Raw genomic sequence first — 27,788 nt, 5'->3', positions numbered from 1 at the left:
CATTTATCCTTGAAACCCTAAGATTAATTTGGCATTTATCCTTGAAACCCTAAGATTAATTTGGCATTTATCCTTGAAACCCTAAGATTAATTTGGCATTTATCCTTGAAACCCTAAGATTAATTTGGCATTTATCCTTGAAACCCTAAGATTAATTTGGCATTTATCCTTGAAACCCTAAGATTAATTTGGCATTTATCCTTGAAACCCTAAGATTAATTTGGCATTTATCCTTGAAACCCTAAGATTAATTTGACATTTGCCCTTGAAACCCAAACATTTATCCTTGAAACCCTAAGATTAATTTGGCATTTATCCTTGAAACCCTAAGATTAATTTGGCATTTATCCTTGAAACCCTAAGATTAATTTGACATTTACCCTTGAAACCCAAACATTTATCCTTGAAATTCAAAGATTAAATTGACCTTCACCCTTCAAACGTTTGTCAAAAACCACGCAGAGGGACAAAGGGTTTTTTATATCGGGTTTTTTGCCAATTATAGGCAGAAGAATCAACCTTGGAATGTGTCAATTTCGTCATAGAAAAGTTTGATTTGACCATGGGACCCACCCTTGCCTTTCCCCCGATTTCCCACCTTTCCCTTCGTTAAATCTCTGCAGGCGAACTTTCTTCTAAGAGAGAGGGAATAGAACCAAGGAAAGAACTCTTTATATCTTTAGGAAAGGTCACAGAAAATCCAGAGTTTGACTTTTGATAGAATGTCTTTCTTTTTACTTCGGCCTTTTCTGAGCTCTACTTTTTCATTGAAAGGCGTAACGGGAAGTGCAAGGATATAGTGTTTCTTTACATTCGGAACTCTTTTCTGTTCGGACTGTACCATACCGTTCGTTTTAGATGAATCCATACACCACTCTATCTTGATCCTTTGCCGGTTTGACAAACACTATATACCCCTTTTACTCCTCCGTCTATTTCTTACTCGTTTTATTTGATACCGGATCTATATCTCTATATTTTTAGACCTGTCGCTTATTAGGAAAAGATCTAAGAGCTAAGCCTACTACTTTCTTTTTGTAAACAGAATAAATCCGTTGATATTTATTTTTTTTTCCAAGGAGACGTCTCGAGATCTTAGATTTTGTCCTTGGAAAAGAGTTCGGAATTAAACGAGTCTCCAAAGGAAATAAGCTTAATTCAATTTCTAAAATTGCAATGCGTGATTCCTTCCATTTCCGGTTTGGAATGGTACCGTTATATGTGAAAACTGTAGTACATCATTCAAAAAGATTTCAGTTGAGCCTTAATGCAAGTTCTTTCAAAATGGGTGGTACTTGAGTCGAAAGGTTTCTGGCATTCTGCCCTAATATTACAAAATATGATTCCAGTGTTTTGTGGATGACCCCTTAATTACTTTAGCATTGTCTTTCAGTTTCTTACTTAAATTTAAGGGGTCGTCCGTTAAAAAATCCAATCACAACTTAGGATAAAATGTCGTAGAAGTTACATTTTCGACTCAAAATCCCCCACTGTACTTGTGGAAGTGAGAAACTTAAATACAAGGCTAACTTAATTAGGGGTCATCCGTAAAACACTCTAACCATAATTTGTAAACAGTGGACAAATGTCACAGAGCATTTTCGACTCAAATCACCCATTGAAACATCCCACTGAACTTCGGTGCTATGATTACCCTTTTTAGAACCAACACCATGTATATCGATCATTACATTTTGGGTTGAAAAGCATTTTTAATTTAATACAAAAATGCAACGTAGAAATACTTAAGTCAGTTGGATATTTGACTTGTCTTTAAATGGTTAATTCCGCTACAACCATTCAAGGAATCAGTTTGACCTGATAGTACTAAGAAAGGCTACGTGAGTCTCGTACGTCTCACCTCTAGTGTGTCACTGACTGTGAGATAAGATCAGGAGAGAATGTAAAAGGCTTATCGATAAACAAAGGCCTAACACATCAATTAAGGTGTATTACGTATATAGTAGAACTAGCTGTAATAGATGGTGTACGTTCCCTTGGGAAATACGGGTTCAGAGGGGATTCTATTACAGCCTATAACGTGACCTCTATATCTCCAATGAACGGGAAAGCTTTAAATATGAACAAAAAACAAAAAGAAAAAAGAAAGATGGCTGACCGGGATTCTAGGGAGGTGACATGACCCACACCCATAATTTGATGGCGAGCTGGTTTCCCTCCATACGTTTCAATTTATTTCTTATGGGCTACTTCGTGAGCCTCTCCCTTTTCCTAATCATAGGGGGGCTTGGATAAAAAATGTTCACCTTTTTTGAACCCACCCAAAGGTTTTTGTCTTTCTTTGACTCCGCGCTGCGTCTTGTCCCAAAATAGATCCAAACTGATGCGATCAGAAGTTTATTTTTCGGAAGAAATTTGGGCAATTTCGCAATCTCGAGAGTAGCTTCTTTCTGAGTTTAGTTTGAAGGCTCGTGATGTCAACAATTGGGCCATGTTGATGACGTCAATATAGGGATATGACATAAGCTCCTCAAAGATTTATGGGTAACAAGGCGCCGAAATATGAATTTTTGTGTCAACTCTCTTAAGTTTTTGGGTTACGTAAGTTTAACATTCGTGGTGGAGTGACGTAGGAATAAAAGCTACATAATAAATAGGGAAATACATTTTGTGTGGTACTTTAATAACCACTGTAAAATGTTTCAGTGTCAAACTTATGGAAGATCTCTTATAGTAAATTAACCAAACTTGTTGGTTAGAGGTAATAACTCTATAATGTATAATTGGAATACATATAGCTAATTGGAATTATTGTGTACAGCCATTTTCACTCAATATCTAGGCGGATTTTGTGGGAGGAGCTAGAGTAATCATTACGTATGACGAATTTTACCTTGCGGATAATATATCTCGCTGCGAGTTAGACACCTTGCTGGCGTAAACCTCCCCCTCCCCTTACTATCAACCAATGAATTCGATGTTAGAAAGACGTCAGAATTATGAGGTTTGACGGAAAGTAAGATCTAAAGCTCAGCCCACAAAACCCGCATAGAAATTAGCATGCGAAATATGAGCGACACGCTGATTCCCATTAGCTGTATGTATTCCTGTTATACCTTAATCAACGTTGTAGAATCGCGCCTTACCTCCGCGCTAATTGCATCCATTTTAGTCGATGCAATGAGCTTCATTGAAAAAGAAGGCCACGCCTCTTTCTACTTTATCGATGAGTTGAAAAGCATGCCATGGAAGGGTGGGTTGAGAATAACTGCATGGGCACAGGTGCTTGCTATCCAGCAAGAACCCGTATCTCTCTCTCTCTAGTATTTTACCACACTCATTTAAGCCTCGGGAGCAATTTACGACCAGTGATTAGGGACTAATATGACCGCTAGAGGGCCCGGCCCAACCCCGTTAAGGTATACGCGAGCGAAAAAGCGTGATTATTATCCATATTACCTTGGGTACTTCTCGGATAATGAATAAGGAAAAGCAGGTCCATCCCAAATGTTTTTACGGATTTTTTTCCCTAACTTTTTTCTCGCCCGAATACCGTACCACCTTGATAACTTTTTCGCTGAAGAAAATTTAAAATGATTACCGTTTTGTATCTAGGTCAAACTCATAACGGATTTTACGCCTCTTTTTTTAGTCTATTACTGTTTTGTACAAAATGTAGGTAGGCCTAATTTGTAGAAAATGTATTTTCCTAATTGGCATATGCACTTCGAAACGTTACAGTTAAATCATTTTACTATGTGATAACCAATGAGCTATTGAGATATTCCAATGTTATTTGTGCTAGTCCTGAGACTCCGCTTTCTAACGATACTAAATACTTGGGGTTACTGCAATTTGTTTATGGAGAAATAAGCAATTAAGTAAATAAGTAAATAAACGTATTTTAGCGTATCCTTATTGCACCTCCACTTCTGAGTGTTATAATTCTCAAAGAGATATGAGGGAACGCCTTTAATTATATGTTCGCTCTATTTCTTCCATTCCCAACGATACCTAACATAATATAGGGGTTTACAACAGTAATCTGGGCTCAAGTAATTAACCAAAATATCAAAAGATAGCTTTAATTCTCCCATCGCAATCCTTATTGCATCTCCAGTTTATATGGGTTATAACTTTAGTTCTACAGTACAGGATGTTTCTGATAAGTCTGGCATAAATTAATGGGGGATGTTCTTTGGGAAATCGATTTTGAGGCGAAAATGTAACTTCTATCTCCATTTTGACACAAGGGCCACTGTTTTCATGTTATGTTTGGAGTATTTTACAGGTGTTTTGAGGAGAATTTTTGTAAAAATATTTCTATTTCTTGCATTTCACCATACCTTTACTTACACTGATGAAAATATTCCCATAGATTTTCTCGCTCATATCTCTAAGTCACATATTTCTCTCGTTTTAGTTAATGTTGCCATAAAACTGTCCCTTTTTCGATTTCCTCATCTCCTGAAATCCCTATATAGCTTGGACGTCGTTTTTTGGGGTGACATTTTCTCCTGGGGCGGCGGCAACTGGCAAGTGCTACTTAACTTTATTTTATGGATACCAAACGCCATCATCCCCTATCTAGAAAACCAATCCTATGAGGAGAATAAACAATCGTTCCTTTTTTATCTTTAACCTACTTTTTTTTATTTCGTAAGATTATTGCTAGTCGGGATTGGAGCTCTAGAGCAGGGAGGAGTCGGATAGGAGACGTATTGTGAGGAGAACTAGTATCCTCAACGGCGAGCCTAACCTCCCTCCCACAATGGGGTACATACTTGTTACGTGGGTAGAATATTGGAGCAGAGGGGATGACCCTCCCACAATGGGAGAAAGGGTACCTACTTGTCACGTGGGTTACTGTCTCTATATAGAATATTGGAGCAGATGAGTGAAAAATTAGCTACACATCTTCGTTCGCGTACTCACTGGCCTAGTCTGTCTGATTCTCATGAGAAGGCAGTTCTTAGTGCACGTTTACGCGGGAAATATGGTGTGACTGGTCACGTGATAAGTTCTAACCAGGTTATTATCCCATCTCTCCAGTTTGAAAGTTAAAAGATTGAAATACGTCAGAGGCACGTGACCTAGGAGAATTATGGTTCTAAGAAACTTGGTTCGTATTATTTTGAAAACTAGCACTCCATGGAATTGGCGCTACAATCACGCTAAAATTAAGGACGTTGTGTCCAGTCCCTACACCATACGGAGTCTTTTAATGAATCTTAGCGTCACGTGGTGCCTGTGTCGTATTTCAAATTACTGTTGCTAATCTGAGAAGAGCTTACAATACGTCTCCTTTTCTACGCCTCCCTGACGAGAGGCAAAATCCCTCCCTGGATGAGAAACGAAAGAATTAACGATCCAAAAGTAGCATTTGTTTTATCGGTTCATTTATCATTATTTTTCTGAGATTCTTTTTTTTTTTTTCTTCTTATTTTTAACGACTGGTTGGTTTTGGGGATTGAGACCTTTCTCCTTCCTTGGCTTGGTTAGATTCGGGGAAGGGGTAAGTGAGTGTGTCCCTTGGGTTGACCGAACGTTGGATCGCGTGTAATGTGAGGTAAAAAAGATCACCATCCTTCTTTTTCAATTTAAAAAAATTTGAAATTGAAAGAAATTTTAATTTTAGTTTTGGTAGTATTACGATCATGGAAGATTTATCTATGTATCGGTTTAATTTATGGAGTATACGGAGTCAAATATTGAACTGCAGTTAGTTAGATTTATTTAAAATTTGACAGTCTCGAATTTTATTGAATTTATTATAATTATCTTCTTTATCTATATTCATCTGTTATAAGAAAATAGATATTTTTTATTTGAAGTGTTTTTTAAAATAGTAAATTTTGGAACTGTGTGTCTATTGGTACAGTGTTTAAAGAAGATACGATAACTTAAATTAGAGCCGTTAGTCCTATCAATCAGGTGGTACAAGTCGTCCAATTGAATTTATACTCCAACATCATTAGTTTCACATTCTTTGCTTTAAGTCATCATTCTTACACGAAATCGAGCCTAAAATTAATCACATATTGTAGATTAGTTCCTACCACGAAGCTATATCTAGTTATAGGAGAAGGTATAAATTCGCCGCATTTCTAGCTTTATCTCCAGTCCAAACGTTAATCCCCGCCTCTAAATTACAACTAGCATCTCATAGGTTCTTGAAAACTCACGTCAGCGCGACGCGAATGACGAAAATTACTTATTTTCCGACTGAGGAGAGGCGAAATAGCCCGGCCTCCTTTTACGTCCCCCCCCCTTGTATTTTGAAAGGGGGACTGGGACTATGGCGCGGGAATACTTAGGCAACTTATACCTTCTCCCTAGTAAACTAGATATCGCTTCTTGTTCCTTCTTAACCTTTAGACAAATTTTAGGTTGTTATTTATGTCTAATTTTAATGAAAAACAATTAACAACTTATAATATTATAATTTACAAAAAATAGTAATAATTAATCGCCTGGAAGATAGCTTCACCCATCGCACGGCTGTGCAACGGTTTAAACATTTCTACAGGCGCTCGGTAGAAAATACCTTAAAAATATTTCGCCTGGATGTCGGCGCGACATCCATACATTCATCAATTTATTTAAGGTTTCGCTTTCTCAGCCCTGTCAAGACTTAAAATATATCTAAGCCAAGGCTTAACTCATCTTAAATATATTTAGGTGTCCAGAAAAGGTATTAGCCTTCTTCTTTCCCAGTAGACCGTATCACCCTGTCTCCAACACAAGATACAAAAAACAGAATAGAAGGGCGTTGAAAATCTAGGAAAATCAGGCTTCGATGTGCTGAAGTAAGGATTTTGAAGGGCTGAAAAATCTTAATATCAATAGCTGGTACTAGATAAATAGAGAAAATTGGGTTATCCCTGCCTTTCCTACTGCTTCCAAATTACACTATAAAACTGAACAGATTTGGGGTGGGGATACAGAAATCTGCCAGTCTTTGGGTGCATTTCTGCTATACCCTTTTTTGCCTGTCTAAAAATTCATTCCATTCTTGATATGGTTTGAGCTTGATATAAAATGTGGAAAAAAGGGGTTTTATCTATTTGGAAAGAAACCCGACAAAACCTTGATGGTATTGGCGGGAAAACGTATACAGGGTGTTTCTGAAAAGTCCATCAATAATGTAGGAGCGTGTTTATTGGGCTATTTTGAGTCGAAAATGTTCTATGACATTTTGCCGTCCGAGCCACTGTTTTCGAGTTGTGATTTGAATGTTTTAGGGATGATCCCTTAATTAAATTACAGTTCTATTTCAATTTTCTAATTAAATTTAAGGGGTCATACGTAAATTACTCCAATTCCAACTTGAAAACTGTGGCTCGGACGGAAAATAGTCATAGAACATTTTCGACTCAAAATGTTCCAATAAACACGCTCCTTCATTATTGATGGACTTTTCAAAAACACCCTGTATACGTTGCCACCCAATCAGCGCGCTGTCAGACTGTCTGGGTCTAAATTCTTATATTTTTTATCGACAGGTAACTTTAGAAATTGGTTAACTTCAAAGTCTATTTAACTTTGACTTTTAAAGATGATATTGTTACGAATTTTAAAAACGCCTTAGAGACAAAATTAATTTTAGGATTAAATATACTTTAAAATGGTTAATAGAAGATTTCAAAAAGGGGGAGGGGCCGCAGTTTCGTCTGCTTGCTTTATGGTTATGAATCCAAAGACGTTAGTTTCCAGTCCACCAATGTTTGAAGCCATATCTGTCGTGTTTGTTGTCCACATACCAATCAATGCACCGTATTAAGAAAACTATTTTACCCCAGCTTTTTGAAACCATGGTCTATTATGTGGAAAGCAAGGTTCCTTGAACCTTGGTCTCAATTTTAAATTATAGCACGTGCTGTGACATCATTTTTTCTCTCCTCCTCTTGATTTAAATTGAAAATGTCACAATGGACAATGAATTATTCAAAGGAAAAACCATTGGTCAAGATCAAATGACGCATTGCTGTCGTATTTTGTTTTGGAAAAAAAATATGTATATATTTTTATTTTTCTATTTATTTTTTCTGTTTTGGATTCTTTTGGAAACGTAAACTCGCGTAAACTTCACGTTTTTGTTGCTATAATAATATTTAGAAAAAAAAAGTAAATAAAAATAAGGCTTAGAGTCATGTTTAGGATTTTGTTTGAATCACATTCGTCCGCCCTAGACATCAGTTTGAAATTTACGAGGCCTTTTACAAAGATAGATGTAATATGTCCACTGATTTATTTTTGCTTTTGTGTTTTCCGCCCCCGCCCCGCCTTTTGTTGTTCCTACACAAACTCTATTCATTTTTCTTTTTCTCTCTCTCTCTCTCTCTCTCTTGTCTCTTTTTACAACAAAAACACTCTGAATTTTCGTAATAGTACAAATGTCAAATAATGATCCTCGTTTCTTTCCTTAGCTTCCGTTTTAAGTTCCACCCCTTTTTGGGGGGGGGGGCGCCGTGATTGCTAGATCAAAAGGTTAAAGGTTCTTCTCAAACTGTTATTATAGATCGTAAATTGGATTTCAATTTTCAAAGTTTAATTTATATCAGATAGCTTCCATTATTATATTTCACGTGATGTTGTTTCGTGTGAAAACATGTTCTTAAACAGAAAAGTTACCCCTACGATATTGGTTGAAGGGGTTCGATTTAGCAGACGCCACTAAAGCAATGGCGGATGGCGCAGTAGTCCTCATTTTTAAGACTAATTAAATGCTAATTATTTTGTAATAAGACATCATTTGTATTTTTATATTTAGAAAAAAGCCGTTGTTTTAAGGTATAATCAAGAAGTGATATCTAGTTTATTAGGGAGAAGGTATAAGATGCCTAAGTATTCGCGCGCCATAGTCCCAGTCCTCATTTTCAAATTACAAGGGGGACGTAAAAGGAGGCCGGGTTATTTCGCCTCTCTTCAGTCGGAAAATACGCAATTTTCGTCATTGGCGTCACGCTGACGTGAGTTTTCAAGAACCAATGAGATGCTGGTTGTAATTTAGAGGCGGGGATTAACTCAGGACCTACCTTTGGACTGGAGATAAAGCTGGAAATGTGGCGAATTTATACCTTCTCCCTAATAAACTAGATATCACTTCTTGGTATAATGTTATGTTTACCTGAACTTTTGCTTTAAAATAAGACGTTTCGTTGAAATCGGTTAACATTTCACTAAAATATCAAATTATTATTGTATAATAGACTCTTTTAGAATTTTACGATTTAAATTAACAGACTGAAAAAGTTTCGTTTGTTTGTTTGTTTATTTATTATAATTATTTATTTATTTATTTATTTATGCTTTATGGAATATTTTTAATTTATAGTCTTCCATACATTTTGTATTTTCTTCAATTAGAGCGTCTTGGAAATCAGACGATATCATCTGTACTCACGACTCCAAATGAAACATAAAATATACGAAGATAACAGCCCATAACGAGAGAAAGAAAAACGGCAGAACAGACAAGAAAATGCAGCAGAGTATATGCTAATTAACAGAAAACTCAAGAATTACAAATAACCACCGAACTATTTGAAGAGAAAATGCAAAATAGACTAAGAAGAAATGAAGGATCCACCTTCATCTACGCTAGGTACAAAAAATAGAATAAATGTTATCCGAATAAGTAACGTATTTACGCGCGAACGTTGCGATTTAAACTGTTTTCGGGTCAAAGTTCAAAGGAGATGGTAAACAGGATGGTGTATGTACAAAAAATACAAAACAGATTAGGCCTATAATATTTCGAAATTAAAAATATCGATAACGCTTACGCTAATCACGCTTTTAAAAGACACCTTTTGAGAAACGCGTACGTGTAAAGTTACGTATAACTTACGTTTTTGGGGATATGATACATCACGTGATAAATCTGGATTTTGATCGAATTTACGCGTTTTCAAGGTGTCTAACTTATAAGCACTCCTCCTAATTCATATTTGGTTTTGAACCCAAACTTTTTTTCTTATTTAGTTGACGTCATGAAAGTGATTGAAAAAAGGATGTACTGACGTCAGAGTGGGTGGTAGTTGTGGTTTTTGTACTGTTTCTATGAATCACTACAAAAGCTATGGAAAACAATAGCAGGGAGAGATGTGAAGGGAGTTAGATGTTGGCTGATGCGAATGGAACTCGTCTTTAGCGGGAAAGGGGAAGAGAAAGGGGGTCAGCAGTGCACTGATTCTGTGAGTTAATTCTCTCACTTGGTGGGACCGCTGCGCATGGGCAGAGATTGAGTTACCTTGAAAATTTTCCTTGCTGACGTCATGGAGTAAAGTTAAAATTGAATTTTACTTCCTGTTTATTAACTTCTTGCCCAAGGATTAAGATTGTGTCTACCTTGAAATCCCTTGAAAGTCTTCCCTGCATGCTGACGTCACAGATTGAAGTTGATTTTTACCTCTCGCAGCTTCTTGCCAACGACTCCCCTATATCCATTCTCCCTGGTAATAGAATTCTAGAATTGAAAGAAAATGAACTCCTTTTTAATTAATTCTTTTATTATTAAATTAGCGCAATCTTAAATGGGTTTAAAATTAATAGTTTAATCCCTTTAAGGTGCCAAAAGACAGTAAGTAAAAGTAGTACATTTTTAAGTTAAAAAACATGGCGTCGAATTAGAGATACGTCATGCACATACCCATGCACCGTTCATTACATACTCTCTCAAAACACGATTGCAGCAAAAAACACACGTAATAAACAAAATACCCAAACACAACAACACAATCACCTTTTAGGCCTAAATTTGCACAAACACACACAACATAAATACAAATGATTAAATTTTCGCGCAAAGCTTTCTTGGAACATTTTTCAAACGCAGCTCAGACTCGCGGGCGTGCCTTTTTGGGAAGTTATTTGGGGTCAAACGTAAATAAACAAAAAAAAAATTGTAAACAAGCGTATTTAAATATTTCAACCATTTTTTTAAAAAATAATAATAATAATATAAACAGGATATTAAAAATGACGCCTTAAACCGCGAAAATTAAAGATGATTTATACCTAATTTTAATAAATTAAATTATATTTAAAAAAAGGTAAGTAATTACCAGGCAGCTGAAAAAAACTTTAAAATAAAATTATTTTTTTTTGGTTAGTTTTATTGATAACAATAAAGAAAAGGAATAAATATCCCATGAATATCAAATATATTTCTTAAGCCTAAACTAAACTAAAAAAGAAACAATTTCGCCTTTGAGTATCGCGCCTTTTTGCTATAACTAAATCTAAAAATTAAATTATTAATCGACTTGAAAACAAATAAACAGCAAACTGAAACACGTATAAACGGAGAGAGAGTTGAGAGTGAACATTTTAAATTTAATAATTTACCAACATGAATATATTTCCGGGGGTTATAATAAAAAAGTGTTTTTATCATATTTTGTATCCGTAATTAAAATTATGGGAATTTGGGGGGAAAAAGATATAGTTAATATTGATACCAAAAATGTTTTACATTGTATAAAACCAAACCAAACCAAAAAACAACAACAACAATTTAGGCTTAGGAAAAATTAACTGTATTTAAAAAGAAAAAAAATTATTGTAAAAGTGGCGTCGCTTTTGGTAAACAAAAATACAAACAAATTGGTTAATTACACAATTGAAAAAAAATAATAATAATAATTATAATAATCAAGAACACTCGCACGCTTCTCTATCCCTCACGTAATCCTTTTCGCAAAGGTTTTTTTCTTTTTTGAGTCTTTGGTTTAACCAAGAAGCGATATCTAGTTTACTAGAGAGAAGGTATAAGATGCCAAAGTATTCGCGCGCCATAGTCCCAGTCCCCCTTTCAAAATACAAGGGGGGACGTAAAAGGAGGCCTGGTTATTTCCCCTCTCCTCAGTCGGAAAATACGGAATTTTCGTCATTCTCGTCGCGCTGATGTGAGTTTTCAAGAACCAATGAGATTCTGGTTGTAATTTAGAGGCGGGGATCAACTTCGGACCTACGTTTGGACTGGAGATAAAGCTGGAAATGTAGCGAATTTATATCTTCTCCCTAGTAAACTAGATATCGCTTCTTGGTTCAACTTGAAGCGAGTATTATTACACATAACAGTTCTCACTCCCAGTTATAGTGTTTGAGTGGCTTTGAATTGACCAAAATTGCCATAGAAAAACCGGTTTTTCCACGCGATTTGTCACCTCAAGCCTCTAAAAGACTATAGCGATTGTTAACCAGCATTTAAAAGAAATCATCTATAAATTAAATATTAAAAAGGAACATAAATAAACCACAAGAATCAAAATACATCCGAATATAAAAATCAAATATTATATATATATATATGTATTATACCAATGTCGGCTATGATATCATTCTATATATACATGTGTACACGATTGTACAGTGGTTCAAAACAACAACAATTAACATCACTATCACGCTTTTACTTATAGATATTTAACCTCAACCAAAAGCCTCCCAAAAGAGATAAAAAATACACGATATTTTTGTGCTAAAGCCCATTATATTATTATAATGTCAAAAGAAAATCAATTGTGAGATAACCAAATAATACTACTTCGTAAAAACATCGGTATTTAACAAAAAAAAAACCAAAAACAAAGGCCCTATAAACAATTCTTAAATATTCAATGTCAAGAGCCTAATATAACTGTGTATAATCTATTAATAGTGTCGTCACTAAATAACGTAAAACAATTAAAAAGGTAAAGGTTTTTAATTATTAAAAAAATTACGGTACATAAGGAAAAAAATGGTTTTTGGTTCCTTAAAGCTTTCAAAATTCGTTTTAGATTTTATGGAATGGTAGAATTTAACGAAATATTTAATTTAAGACCGAGAACGTCAAATTCGAGCCAGAAATAAGAAAGTTACGAGGGTTTTGCGGTAAACTGGCTTGAAAACAAAATGGCCGCGTTGTCATGGCAACAACGATGATGGTAACGAATATTCTTTGTAACTTTCTTATTTATGAACCGATTTTAACGTAATTGGTCTTATTTTAAAAATCTCATTACACTCTATTTGAATCTATAATTATAATCTAAAAGTAATAATATCCTATAACTTAATTATAATTAAATATAATTAAGCGCGCTTATTTCCGTCTAATTATCCATTCAATCGCTTAATTAAAATAATACCAGTAGTGAACTTAGTCAAGGACCAAAAAAATAAAAAAATAACTGAACTAAAAATATATATGCAATAATTAATAAGAAAAATTTTATTATATGACAAAACTTTTTCGCATTTTGAATTTACTGAAAAAAACAGAAAACAAAAAAATTTTATTATATAAAATAAGGAGCCCAAGTAAAAAAACAAAAACAACAAAAAACATTTTTTTATCGCCAAAAAAAAAAAATCTTTTTTAAGAATGTCTAACTTATCAGCGGCTTTTTCAAAACGATACCAGACAACTGTGTAAAATTTAATATTATCTAAAAATGAACAGAAACAAAAAACCCCAAATTAATTTAGTTTTGCTAATGTTAAAAACCTAACCTTAAAACCCATATTTTTTCAAAAAAAGAAACAAAACACGGATGATGAGGGTCTTGTGACGTCATAAGATATTGAAAAAGTTGAAAATATATATCAGAAATGAAAAGCATCAAATGCAAATGTAAAATATCTTTATTCGATATATCTTACAACCTAATTAATTATAAAAAATAGGCTTAGCAATTTTATTGAATTTAAACTTTTTAGATCCTGGTTTTGAAATCTGAATTTAATATCTAGGGTTAATTACATTGCAAAGTTAAAATATCTGAGTGTTTTATGGTTTAAGATATCGAATAAGAATATTTATTTAATTAGTTACAATTCGCGATATTGCTATTTTGTTACCGGCCGTTTTTAAATCAGTCACCTTTATAAGCCTTTTCTGGAATTCAACCTCGTCTCTTTCAACAAACAAAGGGTCCTAACTCCACCACCGAAACGTCTCTGCCGAGAAGTGATAACAACTTTTAAGCCTGATAATTAATTCGGGGACAACGTGTCGACTCCTGGGTTTTAAAGCATTGCTTTCCCAAATGAAGGTCTTCAAAGGGCAAAAAGAAAATGTTATAAACCACGAGGTGTTGTTTCAACAAGCGTCATTTTGTAAGCCTAAGACACTCTTTAGACTTAATTATCTTTACTATTTCACGTGTGACAAGTGACATGACAGTCTCTTTTCCCTGGACTGTTACTTTGCTGTGTCCCATCTAATTTTAAACCCTATTTTTGACCCCTAAATCCTTAAGCCTAATTTTCACCTTTAAAACCATGCAGTTAAAACATTTTCTCCAACATTATCTTTAGGCTTAATTACCCTTTCTATTTCACGTGTGACACGACAGTCTCTTTTCCCTGGACTGTTACTTAGTTGTGTCCCATCTAATTTTAAACCCTATTTTTGACCCCAAAATCCTTAAGCCTAATTTTCACTTTTAAAGCCATGCAGTTAACACATTTTCTCCAACATTATCTTTAGGCTTAATTATCTTTTCTATTTCACGTAAGCATAATTTTTAATTTTGAAACATATAACTCGCACAGTATGTTCAGACTTAATTATCTTTCATATTTCACGTCTTCAATATTTTCCCTCGATTGTTAGGCCTATTCTAATTTTGAATCGATAAACTCATTTTTAAGTTTAAATTTGACCAACACCTCAAAGTTAATTTCACCAAAACAAGTAGGCAAACACAATTTTAACCAACTCTTCTTCCATAACGTGTTTTGTATAAATATTTCAAGGAAATCGTATCCCTAATTACGATTAACAAACGCTTTACCGTTACAGTATTACAAAAGTTAGAAGGAGAAGTAAAGAAAAATAATAAAAGTAGGGCCAAATTTTAAATTGAAATTGTAATTATATTTCGTTCAAAGTAGAGAATTATTTGAGGCCGGGGTGGTGAACACAAAATTAATCTGCGACTATTATTTTACGATTTGGGGCCTTCCACTAACTCCCTCCCATTTACTAAAAATATATATTTTTCAAACCAGCTTAGACAGTCTTCTATGGAAAACACATTTTACCAAATTATTTTCGGTCCAGTTTGACCGGCGCCGCTTTATACCGCGTGATGTCCTTTGAAATTATGGTTATATCAACTTAAGTATCTACCGTGCATAAAGGCTTAAAGGAGAGGAATAATTAAGCTTAGTTCGTGCCTTTCTCTATAGTCTCGTCTTACCTTGAAACGCATCAATTGAAATTTGGAAAATGTACGTCGCTCGTTAGTCCTTCAGTCTCTTTGACGAAAATTATTCCAAACCTTCCGAGAATGGAATTGTTTATTTGAATATTAATAAGGTTTGGATCGTCAAACCTCCGTGCATGAAATTTGTACAAATAATTCTTGTTTGACATTTGTTTTTAGACTCTGCTTCATTAAAGAGAGAGTGCGATGAACCCGCGTTCGATTAGGCTTAATAATTTTGCATTTATACTTAGTGTGGAAGTAAAGCTTATTCCCGATGCATGTACCAAGGCTTAACGAGGCTTTTTTTACTGATAAATCTGCGTCAAAATGATGCGTCGTCTGTTTAAGTGTTGAAACGTTTCAATATTTTCGACTCTGAAGCGAACAACTTATCATTTCGAGTTTTCGACGCAGATTTCTTATTAAAGAAGCGCTTTAAGCCTTCGCAAAAGCATCGGGAATAACAATTACTTTCGCACTGAGTATAAATGCAAATTTACACTCATTTACACATTGGGAATATGCTGCATTTAGGCCTAAAATTGGCCAACCACTATTTCACATTACCTTGCTTAAGTTTGAAACCTAAAACATTTCCAGAATTTATTTGCTTTGCATTTAAATGATATTATTTTGTTTACCTACTAAATTCTTACTAATTTGCCCAGTTCTAGATTATTAACATTTTATTAAACACACACAGAGCTAGGGAAAGAGAGGGGAATGTTTTCCGAAAGGTCAAAGGTGACTAGTTTAAAATCAAAAAATGTTCTTGGAAGATTTGAAAGCTCCGAAAAGTAGGTCACATAACGATGTAGCCAAGATTTATATTAGCAACATCGTTTTGAGAGTAAAGAAAGAAAGCAAAGAAACGTGCAGAAGTCCATGATTAGAAGTAAAATGGTTTAAAACAAATCAGGATGATAACCCATGATTTAGACGAATTTACTACTAATAATGGGTTACTGTTAAAACAATTATTCGAGCCAAAATTAAATACCAAAATAAACCCAAACTTATCAAAACAAAATTATTAAAGGTTGTGCGAAATAATTAACTAAAACTGCAATTAAAATTTCTATAATATCAAAAATAACGCGGTGGGGAAAAATGGTGTTTTTGAGTTAATGTTAAACAAATTGTATATTTAACCAAACCAGGTATCAAGAAAATGAAAAAGAAAAAAATAAATATATATATGAAATATTCGTAACAAACGTTTAACATCGTTACGGTTTAATTGTAAGCAAGCAAGCCAACCATCCCCTCATGAGTCATGACGACGTCATTATTAACAAATTAACCCCGCCCCTTCCCATCCCCCCTCTCCAAACACACTCACAAAAAACAAAGCAAAACTATCGTGCGTTGTCTTCGCTATTTGCAAAATAAAAATTAAAGGAAAAAATAAAACAAAAAAAACATTTCTGTGCACATAAATACACGTACCAATGAAAAAAAAAGAAACATTTATGCAATGTCAAATTGTATGAATTATTATAAAAACCAAAAAAAAACCCTATTGTTACGCGAATTGTATTTATGTATCAGAAAGAGTATTTATATGGAAATAAATTTTGTATGCAAGTATAAGTTTTGGGAAAATTATCGGGAATTTATGGGAAATATTAGGTATATATTTTATTAATACGTTATTCTTTATTACCAGGATGAATTTTATAAGGAAAATCCCACAGAAGAACAAAAGTAAATTTATATCAAATTACATATTATTGATTTTGTAATATTTCAATATAAAAATTTCGTCCGAACCCTGCTGTAAAATACGTGAATTTCTTTAATGTGTATAGTTTAAACGGCACTTTCGGACACTGCTTCGGATGACCACCGCTTCTACAGAAAGGCGTGGTCAAGAATCAAGATACGAAAGAAGGAAACAAGGTACTTGGTATCCAATCCACAGCCTCAAAATGAATAAAAATGCCAAGAAGTAATAATGAAAGTACCGTACAAGGAAGTGCAAAGATAAATTTACTTTTGACGATCGAACTTCGTCAGATGGCGAGATTGTTCCAAATATCTAGTGATTTCGAAAAACCGCGGCAAGACCAATTTACAATAGTAAAACTAATCTGATTAGTTAACTAACTGAATAGTTTCAATAATTATCACTAATACGAATCTAACCAGCGATTTATTATTTTTTTTTTCGCAAAATACAATGAAAATTATGTTTTGATATATATTACATCCATAATCTCGGCAAACAATAGCAATTCCTATCTCTAACAATGCCAGTCGATGATAAGAGTGCATATTATGTTTCTATATCTTTATCCCGATTACGAGGAGGGAAAATAATTGATTTCATTTTTAAATTGTTTCCAATATTTTTATCTATTGGAGGCGTTTTTCCGTGTTAGGCCGAGATTACGTTAATTTTAGCTACCTGAAAATAACATTTTTTTCTATAGGGGCATTCGACTCTCACTGAGAGTTAGTCCGGTCAAGTGTAGATTTAATTAATTTCTACTCCCGGCCTAATTAAAAGGATCTAATTATATTTAGGATTGGAATTAAATAATTTTTTTTCAAAATGGCGGTGGAGAAATCCAACCGGGTTTTGTTTTTATTACTAACTCTAGTAGCGTTCGTTTCCTCACAAACACGTGAGTGTGATTTTTAAACTTCGTTTAATTAATGATGGGATTAACTTAAATTTAAAATAATTGTGGTTAACAATAAGATGTTTTACTTAAGTATGGGAATATCTTTGAACATTTTGTAGGGGGTATATTTGAACGCTTTTTTTAAGGGGAGGGGTATCTTTGAACATTTTAAAGGTGTATCTTTCAATATTTTGTAGGGGGTATATTTGAACATTTTGTAGGGGTATCCTTGAACATTCTGTAGGAGGTACCTTTGAACATTTTATATGTGTATCTTTGAATATTTTATGGGTGTATCTTTGAATATTTTATGGGTGTATCTTTGAATATTTTATGGGTGTATCTTTGAATATTTTATGGGTGTATCTTTGAACACTTTATAGGTCTATCTTTGAATATTTTATAGGTCTATCTTTGAAAATTTTGTAGGGGTATCCTTGAACATTTTGTAGGAGATATATTTGAACATTTTATAGGGATTATATTTGAACATTTTATAGGGATTATATTTGAACATTTTATAGGGATTATATTTGAACATTTTGTAGGGGTATCCTTGAACATTTTGTAGGAGATATATTTGAACATTTTATTGGGATTATATTTGAACATTTTATAGGGGGTATACTTGAACATTTTATAGGGGTATCTTTGAATATTTATGGGGATATCTTTGAATATTTATGAATATTTATGGGGATATTTTAATCAAGCCCCGCTAGTCATGGTGTGTTTACCCAAATTAACTCTGTTATAAACATCTATTACAGCTTCGTTCCCGAAATTCGAGGATAATTTCGCGACGCAAGTTGAATTTACCCTCTTTAAATACTATTCAGTAATGTTAATACACCCGATTTCTGAAATTTAAATGAGATATTAATAGCGGTTAAACATTTTTCAGAACGAATCGCAAACCTATACGACAACCTCGCACGAATACCACGATATCAAAGAAGGGAGAGGGGTCGTAAACCCTGGTCTTAATGTCATTGAATATTATTTTCTGAAATTGAATCAAGCCATCACAATTGGGTGTAAGTGAGGAATTAGTTTGAAAAATATGAAATAACTTTAATCATTCGCATTATTTTCAATAGCCGATAAGCGTTGTTTCGGTTACAAATTAAACGAAACTACGAATCCCTCTATGCAGTTTTGGATAACCGATAACAATAAAGATATCGTTGGATCATCGGGTATATTGAGGCATTACACACCGGTACGTCATTACCATTAATTCAAATCTTAGGCGTCTATTACATAAAGGAAACTAGAATACTTACTATCAGCATAAGTTTATAAGATATGTTCCATAAGTATGACAATACTTAGTAATTCTAGAGACTTACTGAGAGCTAGTTCGAGAACAACAAGCGAGAATTCACTACTCTCGGTTAAATTGCAGTCCATCTCTCCTATTTAGTCTGTACTAAGCCCATGACAGCGCCTCACTAGGCGTCGCTTTACGAGAAACTATGACGTTTTACCTACGTCACTTCAAGACAAGCTCCAGTTTGTAACCAGTGACAAACTTATGGAACATATCTTATGAACTTATGCTGTCAGGGAAAGCCTAAAACCTTTTCAAATGAAAAACTGACATGTTCTAGTAGCTCTCGGTAACCAGTGTTAAACTTATGGAGTACCTATATCTTATAAACTTATGATGATAGAACATATTTTGATAATGTTTATTTCCATATCTGAAAGGTTTTTGAAAAGACTGAAACTGTACGAAAGATTTCCTGCGATAAATTTGTTGCCAAAGATGGAAACATGAACATCGCTTTCTATATAGCTGGTTAGTTGATCGCGTATTTCATTATTTTAATTCGAGACTTAGTAGAATTAATTAATGTTGATTGCAGATAAAAATTGGCTCAATTCAAGCGGTATTGACTACCCGGTACCCGTCAGAGTGACCTTTAACGGCACCAGGCCACTTAATGGCAAAGAAGAACCATTAGAAGGACAAATGGATTTCGTTTCTTACCAATTGGTGGACAAGTTCGGGATGGAGTCACTCCTCAAAGTAAATACTATAGCTCGAGTTGTTTTCGTTATAGAAAATAAGCAACCCCCAAGTGTTACTTGAGCCCCCAAATGCACTGTGTAGAAAAACGGTCATTCTATAATATGTTAAAATATATTCGCGTCACAGATTCCACACGGTCTTGGTTGCACCGAATTAATGAAAGACATGAAAAACTTGCACCCTGACAAAGTTTTCCCAAAAATTAAAAACGAAGTATCTTTCACCATGGAACTCTTGGATATTAAAAAGAACGAAGCCGACTTCTTTGTTAACTTGGCTAAGGTTAGTAATAGTTAGTAATGTTGAGTTCGTAATTAATTTTAAGCAATCTTCATAATTTCCTTCGCGTTTGTATCATCTATAGCTGTGGTTTCATTCCGTCAGTCATATAGTCAGAGTCGAAGGTTATGACGCGGATTTCGTACCGTACAACGAAATACAAGATTACAACACTGGTACGTTAATTAGTCTTTAATGATAGTTATCAAATAACGTAGCGATTGTTTATTAATAGGTGTTAACTATCGCATATATCGAAATGATTCCTGTTTCTTGTCACCGATCCAAAATCGCGAAACTGAGAGTCACAAGGATGGTTTCATGGGTAAAATGAAAACCGCCGCTGAATTTTTGAGCATGGATTCGGAGTACATCTATTTGGGAATGGAATTGTACCGCAGTTTAAACTGCGAAGTCTGGGAGACAGTTTTCCATAATAAAACATTGGGTGGAATTAAATACCCCCATGTTGTTTACACGTATTACATAGCCGCTGTAAGTTTCCTTGAATCATAAGGCATTTATAGTTCAACCGGTAGCTTTGAAGTAAAGGTTTTTATAAACGTTTTATAGCCCAAAATTGAAATCGTTAGTAGTGGTGACGCGAATGTCCAAGTACCAGTTGCGTTGATCATATCCGCCTTCAAGGGTGAAATGCATTTAGAGGTAGGATTAGGTTCTGATTGTGTTTAAAGGTTATTTATTTCAATTGTCGCTAAGCCTAAAACATTTCTCAGCCTGAAGCAACTGCGCTGTACAACATTTTCAATTTCGACGAAGCGGAAGAGTTTGCCTTTTTGAGAGAAATTGACTTGTCCTTGTGTTACGAAGAAGAATCTAGTAAGAATTACTTTACCGTGAGGTTCGGAGGAAATGCGCCGGAAGTAGTCAGGGATGTCGCTCTATACAGCGCTTCTTTCGAATACATTGCCGCTTTGGAAATCTCAGACGCCGCCAAAGTGTCCGTCACTAGAATTCCCAAACTTCAGATTAGCATTGAAGGCAATGATATAGTAGCGTTTGGACTTATACTCGATCGACCATCGGCGTTGGGTAAGGGTCAAATCTATCTCGTGACGTGCGTCGAATCGTGTCTAATTTCTTTCCATCAGCTGGATTTATACTGTACAACGAAGAAGGATTCGCTCCGACCGCGGACATGCTGGACCAAATGACTAGTGTTAACAACGCCGAAGAGTGCGCCCAGTTCTGTTTGGGAGAAGAAAATTTCAAATGCCGGTACGTTGTCCGTCCGTTAGAGAACACGGGAAAAGTGAAACGAATATAACAAAAAGAAATTATTTAAATCGCGTTATAGAATCTTCAGTCTTTGCAATCAACCAGCCGATTGTAGCACCATGCAAGATTGCAAGTTCCGGTGTTTCATTGGTAAACAGGACATTGATAGTAAATTTGAGAAACCCCTACCTGGACAATTTGACTGCAAACTCTTCGCTCGTACGTATTTAACGATTAACAACAGATTTTGAAATTAATTATTATTTATTTAATTGAATCCATTCAGGAGCCGTGTCAGAAGAGGGTATTAAAGATCTTGAACTTCCGCAAGCTTTGAAGGCCTTAAACAAATCAATTAGCCTAGGTCAACTGACGGTTGATTTTAGCCCTAACGAAACGGTTAGATTTTAACAATTTTTACAAAATTAATTAGGCTTAACTCTCATAATTACCATATATTAAATTACAGCAACACTTGTTTAAAGCTACTAAGTTTGAAACCGGCTTGAAACCATTCAATGGTAACAACGATAATTATTTTGATTTTTTAATGTTTTATAGTTATATACTATCATTGTACTGTTTAGATTTTAATCACGAACTTCTGTACGAAACCTCATTCGCCGGTTTCCAATTGAAGGATTCCTCCGGTTCTCAAGCCACCCAAGAAGTGTACATGCAAGTACCATCTTCGGAACGTTGCTACGAACATTGCCGAACCGACTCGCGTCTATCTTGCGCGAGTTTCTCATACTGTCCCATAAACGGACGTTGCCGATTGAGTTCCAAGTACTTGACGGTGGACGATAAAGAAAGTGTGAAACATATCGAGGCGGCATCGGATTGCCGAGTCTATAGAAGTATGAACAGTTAGACCTAAATAGGTTTAGCAGCGAAAGCACAATTAAACTTAATTGATGTACTCGATTTATTTATTTAGAACGTGACTTTGACTTCTTCGAAGGTACACCGGGTAAGGTGGCCAAGATAACCGGAAAGAAAACATTGCAGAACGTGGCTGATCCCCAATCATGCGCCTTTTGGTGCAAAAGTGAAAAGAGTCTTTCCTGTAAAAGTTACGAATACTGTCCAGACACTAAGAGTTGCGAACTCCACGATTTTCATCACTTCCAGGAAATTGAGATGCAACCCGGCGAGAAAGAGTTTTGCAATCGTTACCATCGTAAGTATTTTGCCAATAACCGCCTTCCTAGTCAAACAATTACTGATGTTTTTGTTCCTATAGTTAAGTACAGCGCCGAATTCAATCTATCACCTGGATTTCAAATTGTAATTGACCCGAAAGCGACGCAAGTTCGATCCACAAGCTTCGAGGAATGTGCCAAAACCTGCTTCGAAAATTCAGCATCGTGTAGATCGATTAATTTTTGTCCAGGAGAAATGGAGCAACCGAATACTTGCGTCCTTAATACCGTGGCTATTTACGATGAGAATGTCGAGCGCATTATATCTGATACCTGTCAACACTATTCTAGTACGCGTTTTCATATATCTTAACTAGGATAGCCATAAACTTAACCTTGACCTCTAATATAGGTCGAATCTCTCACATTGACCCTGAAATACCACTTTTCGTTGCCATCCCTAATTTGGTCACTAATGGGTATCAAGCCACCATCGAAGTTACGAAGAACTTATTTCTTGTAAGTAAATCCATAAAATGGCCGCGATTAAACATTGGAGTCATGACCATTAACCTTCATTCAGAATAAAACGCAAAGCTACGTCGTCAACGAATACCACGACTTGCAACGCAACCGTGGTCGCGTGGACCGTATGGATCTTGGAGGTGGTAAGAAGGTCACATGGTTTTACTTCACGGACACGAGACAAGTAGTCAACATAAGTGGTTCGTACCTCTTCCATTCATAGATGGACACATCAACAGCAAAGGCCTAAAGTAACGTACTTCCGCAACGGTTTTAGGTTCTGATTGCAGAGTTGAATCTTTCGATGATCCAAATTACTTTCAAGAAGCTAATTTCTGGAAAGATATCCAGTCTGACGACTTTATTGCTGGGCCGTCCGGTGTACTTTATCGCCCTACTAGTGGCGTGCCGACATTCACCGCAGCCGACGTGATTGTACGAGGAGTTCCTTGTTATAAATTTTCCGCCGTTGACGCAGTAGATGACAAAGTCAACATCGACTATTTCGTTCCAAGTGCGTAACACTAGTGTGATTGACTTGAAATTTTTATAACTAATTGATCTCGCTGTCTTTACGCACTTTTTAGTAACTTGGAAAACCAGCGACGATAAGCCTTTCCCTTACCCAATCCGCGTTGTTGCTGATGGAATTGATAAACAAGGTCGAAGAGTCAACGTACAAGTGGACATCACCAATTTCATTCCCAGTGTCCCTGTTTTTGACCGATTTCAGGTACATATGAAAAAGCTTAGCGACGAAATAACTATAAAGTGACGTCGTTAACCTCTAATCAATGATATCATTAAGATACCACCCGGTATTGGTTGTCGTGGCTTAAAGTACAATGGTATTCGCAAACTTCCTACTGTAGAAGACCAATTCTCTTTCACCTCCGAATCGTATAACTACTATAAAGCGAAGTTGAATATCGAAGGACATGTCCTATTATTCAAGGTAAGTCCCAAATACGTTAAAATTTTACGGTCCTAAATTCTAATTGTTGTTCTGTATGACCTTTGACCCATATCAGGTTTGGTTCGATGCCCTGAACAAGATCGTGAGGGTTGATGGTGTAGACGAAACGTTCGCGCCGATTCAGAGGATTTATGATTTCTCGACTGGAGTTCAATATGACATAAGGGAGTACAACGAATGCCAATTAGGAGGAATCAAAAATAGCCCCGCTTCCGGAGGACAAGATGGAGTGGTTCGATTCATGAAGGATGGAAATAGCCTTTTAGGATTGAACGGAGATTATTATTATCTTGGAAAAGTGAGTTGCAGACATTAAGTATTTCTCGACGAAGTAAGTATTGACTTGAATATGTTTCGTTAGGGTTTAGCTCGTAATGTTTACTGCGATGTCTGGGAGACAGTTAAGGATGACATAGTCTTCTCTGGCATTTCTTATTTCCGAGTTGTTCAAACGGTTTACTTTCAATCGGTAAGCCTTTTTATCTAAGCCGCTTTTGACCAGTACATTTTTGTTTTCATAATATCTGTTATATTTTAAGCCCGAAATCCTTGGCGTAGCGAATGACGATATGAATATACAAGTACCGGTTAAAATCGAAATGAGAATGCAACAGAAGGCAAATTCACCCGTAAGTCTTTAAACTGTAAGTTAGGATCTACCACGGGGCTGTAACCTTTGACCTTTCCAAGGTAATGCTTATGGAAAACAACATCTACAATTTCGATGAAGCCGAGGGCCGACTGTTTTACAACGAAATCAACCTGGAGCGTTGTTTCACGCGTGAAGAGGAAAAGGATAACTTCATGGTTTATTTCCCGGCTCAAGGAACCAGCGTCGATCAGAGAAACGAAAACCGACAGCGTATGGAGATCGAAGCTAGACTGTCCATCTCGAAGGCGGCTGGAATCTCCATCGTCAGGATTTCTTACATCCAAGTAAGTAATTACATATAATTAACCTCATTAATATTTTCCTTAGTTTAGAAGACTAAAGGATTTTAATATGGAAACAGGTTAAGTCTGACAAAAATAATGTCGTGGTCTTGGGTACCCTCTTGGAAAAACCTCCGCCACTAGGTGAGTGTCTGCCCCTAACTATGAGTGCGATCGCGTTTCGCGTTTCACGTAATGAACTTTCATGGTGTATGTATTTTTACAGCTGGATTCTACTTATTTTCAACCAAAGAGGAGCCGTTTACTAGCGAAATTCCTGTTACCAAAGTCATCAAAGAAGAAGGCGATTGTGCGGTCGAATGTCTCTCTAAGGGCACTTGCAAGTAAGCCTGAAAGCTAAATTCCTTAATTTCTTATTGCCCTCGATGTATAATATCGTCATTGTTTATTACAGGGGATTCACCTACTGTCCTGGTGATCTTACTAAACCCATAAGGTGTTTCTTGACGACTTTAGACGTGGGAGATTCGAATTGGGGAGAAATTAATCCAGACGATAAAAGAGAATGTAGTCTATACTTCAGTAAGTACAGTTCTCTTGATTGATTTTCAGTGGCAGAGGCGGACTGGGACTTACAAGAATTTTGGACAAGGTCTTCGGGACCCCCATTGCGTGACCCCTTGACCAGTGGCTGTTCAGGTCTTAAAGCCAGTCCACCTCTGCACCAAAGACCTCTTAATGGGTTTTCCTAAAGCCGTCGTCAAAGAGTTGTTGATATCGTGGTCAGCGGTTAGGGTCTCTGAGGGGCGCGGTTAAAGTTATTGACCACTGTTCCTTCTTAAAGGATCGGCCATGAACACCACCATGTCAGAACCGGATCTTAAAACCGCCATGAAGAACCTGGACGCGAATGTTAAGGCTGGCAAGGTTCAAATGGGAATCCGCATAAAAGATAAACCAGTGGTGTACCTTACCGCCAACAGAATAGAAGAACAACTGAATCCTTTCAATTGTTAGTATACTTTAAATCAAAATACATAAAGGACCCGAGAACGTTTAAAGATGGACTGTAGTGCATACCGCGATCTTATGTTCTTTTCTCCCACTTTTCCCGACTCCATGAGCTCATGGAAACCTCAGATCAATATTCATACATTCTTAGGTCTTTTATGGTTTCTTAATCTATGTTCCCCCTAATTATAAACGTAAATTCTCGTGGTTTGGTACCATTAGTTGAGGACAAGGACCTATTTGACATGATCTTCACTCAAAGAAGATTGGACACTGGTTCCGAAACTGTGATAGACAAGGACATGGCCCTATCAGCTTCGGAATGTTACCAACTATGCCAGGATGAAGAAAGCATGTTCTGTTCTAGCTTCTCTTATTGCAAAAACTCGGGTAATTGTAGACTTAGCTCGGAGTACATCGATCCGGATGTTGCAAAGACTCAACAGGATGTTGAGGAAGGGACGGCGACGGGTTGTACCGTGTTTAGAAGTAAGTCAAGTACTCGGTGTAAAGATATCTCAAGGTATTAAAATGGTTCGGCGTATGCAGGAAGTTCTATCAAATTCTTCGAAAGAATGCAAGGATTGACATCCAAAGCGACTGGTGATAAATTTGTTGATAATATGGTGTCCCCGGACCAATGTGCCTTGACGTGTCGCCAAGAGAAATCCTTCACTTGCAGAGGATTTGAATATTGTGATAACAAACAACAAGCAGGATGCGTTCTGCACAAGACACACACCTTCGATATTGGAACGAACCCCGGAGTTCCGATTTGCAGCCATTACCATCGTAAGCTCTAAACCACACGCTCTTGTTGAGTTGCACTGCAAATCGTACCAGAGTAGGCCTAGTACAATCATGGTACCCCTTCTTTCAGTTAAATTTGGTCTGGAGTTTGCGGACATGGGTAAGTTCGAACTGGTTGGTCCAGGACAACCAATAAAAACAACGATGGAGAGTTTCGATGTATGCAGCAAATTGTGTTACGAATTGGGGTCCAATTGTCTCTCTTTCAACTACTGTCCCGGGGAAACCGAGTTGTCCAGCAGTTGTTCTTTATTGGCGGCAGATACGGACACCCCCGGTTACGAGTTGAACCCCTCTGAAAAGTGTTCCCATTTCTTCCGTAAGTAAACACTAAAACTTGTGTGAAAAATAGGCTTAAAATAGAGTTGGGGTTGATTGACGTGTTAATTCTATGTCCTCAGGCAAAAGCAAAGTCCAAGTGAAACGTCCCGTAATAGTTATTGAGACCAACAGAGTCTCTGGGGGTACGTTTTAATATATTATAATTTAATTTCGAAGTTAAGCCTAATTACTATGATAACGTCGTATTTTAGGACATTTTGCCGGTGTTAGTTTTGGCGTTTTGATCTTTGGTGCCTTTTTAGGAGCCGTGGGTTTCATTCTTCTATCCCTTTACAAAAGCCGTCATCAAAATGCTGACGGAACTTCTGTAAGATACGTCAAAAACCCTTAACGTCGAATTTATTTTTAAAACCCTGTTTAAAACTAACATTCCCCCCCAATTTACTAATTTTGTAAAATACTGTATTGAATTATTTATGACACATCGTAGATGTGATGTGATTTCTTTCAATTATATCTACAGCGCGCGCGCGGGCTGCGATGACGTCATTTAGCCTATGAGCCACTAGAACAAAGACTTATTCTTTCGAGTCGGGTACCGCGTTGAGACTAGTCGCCATAATTATAAAAGTTACATCGAATCAAAAAACCACCCTTATACATTAAACGCAGTATGAGGTCTTATCTAAGAGAGCAACCGCTCTCTCAGAATACGCGTATTAATTAGCTTCAGAAGAAGTTTTATACAATATTCAAGGGATTTGAAACTCAAGATCATTCTGAGGTGAGCTT

At 36.0% G+C, this 27,788-nt stretch overlaps 3 protein-coding genes across 6 annotated transcripts in view; all 3 read left to right on the top strand.

The window, feature by feature from the left end:
* The window catches only part of LOC149717420 (uncharacterized), a 91,474-nt gene extending 74,714 nt beyond the window's left edge, over positions 1-16,760 (top strand). For all 4 annotated transcript variants that reach the window (XR_016366770.1, XM_089838826.1, XM_089838825.1 and 1 more), the window contains one exon: positions 9,331-16,760. The gene's annotated coding sequence lies outside the window, so the exon portion shown is untranslated. The remainder of the gene's footprint in view (positions 1-9,330) is intronic.
* Positions 16,761-17,108: 348 nt separating this feature from the next.
* Positions 17,109-22,301, top strand: LOC149717419 (uncharacterized). Its single transcript, XM_089834683.1, has 16 exons — positions 17,109-17,118; positions 18,568-18,635; positions 18,702-18,834; positions 18,898-19,019; positions 19,511-19,601; positions 19,669-19,832; positions 19,962-20,117; positions 20,200-20,290; positions 20,350-20,609; positions 20,688-20,780; positions 20,852-21,167; positions 21,227-21,353; positions 21,433-21,572; positions 21,640-21,752; positions 21,823-21,874; positions 21,941-22,301. Exons 1-16 carry the CDS (start codon positions 17,109-17,111, stop codon positions 22,225-22,227), a joined length of 2,223 nt encoding a protein of 740 aa, XP_089690809.1. The 3' UTR covers positions 22,228-22,301.
* Positions 22,301-27,480, top strand: LOC149717418 (uncharacterized). Its single transcript, XM_089834542.1, has 20 exons — positions 22,301-22,536; positions 22,600-22,848; positions 22,911-23,017; positions 23,082-23,223; positions 23,301-23,537; positions 23,611-23,756; positions 23,832-23,978; positions 24,055-24,297; positions 24,361-24,468; positions 24,539-24,628; positions 24,690-24,935; positions 25,013-25,076; positions 25,159-25,276; positions 25,348-25,475; positions 25,738-25,905; positions 26,127-26,393; positions 26,454-26,696; positions 26,785-27,033; positions 27,116-27,178; positions 27,248-27,480. Exons 1-20 carry the CDS (start codon positions 22,497-22,499, stop codon positions 27,385-27,387), a joined length of 3,195 nt encoding a protein of 1,064 aa, XP_089690668.1. The 5' UTR covers positions 22,301-22,496; the 3' UTR covers positions 27,388-27,480.
* Positions 27,481-27,788: the final 308 nt, after the last annotated feature.

This window comes from Phalangium opilio, unplaced genomic scaffold (assembly GCF_054372755.1).
Source record: "Phalangium opilio isolate 3A_F unplaced genomic scaffold, DU_Popi_V2 ptg000003l_1, whole genome shotgun sequence".
In the NCBI taxonomy this organism is placed as follows: Eukaryota; Metazoa; Arthropoda; class Arachnida; order Opiliones; family Phalangiidae; genus Phalangium; species Phalangium opilio.
This window is presented reverse-complemented; position numbering and strand designations above follow the sequence as displayed.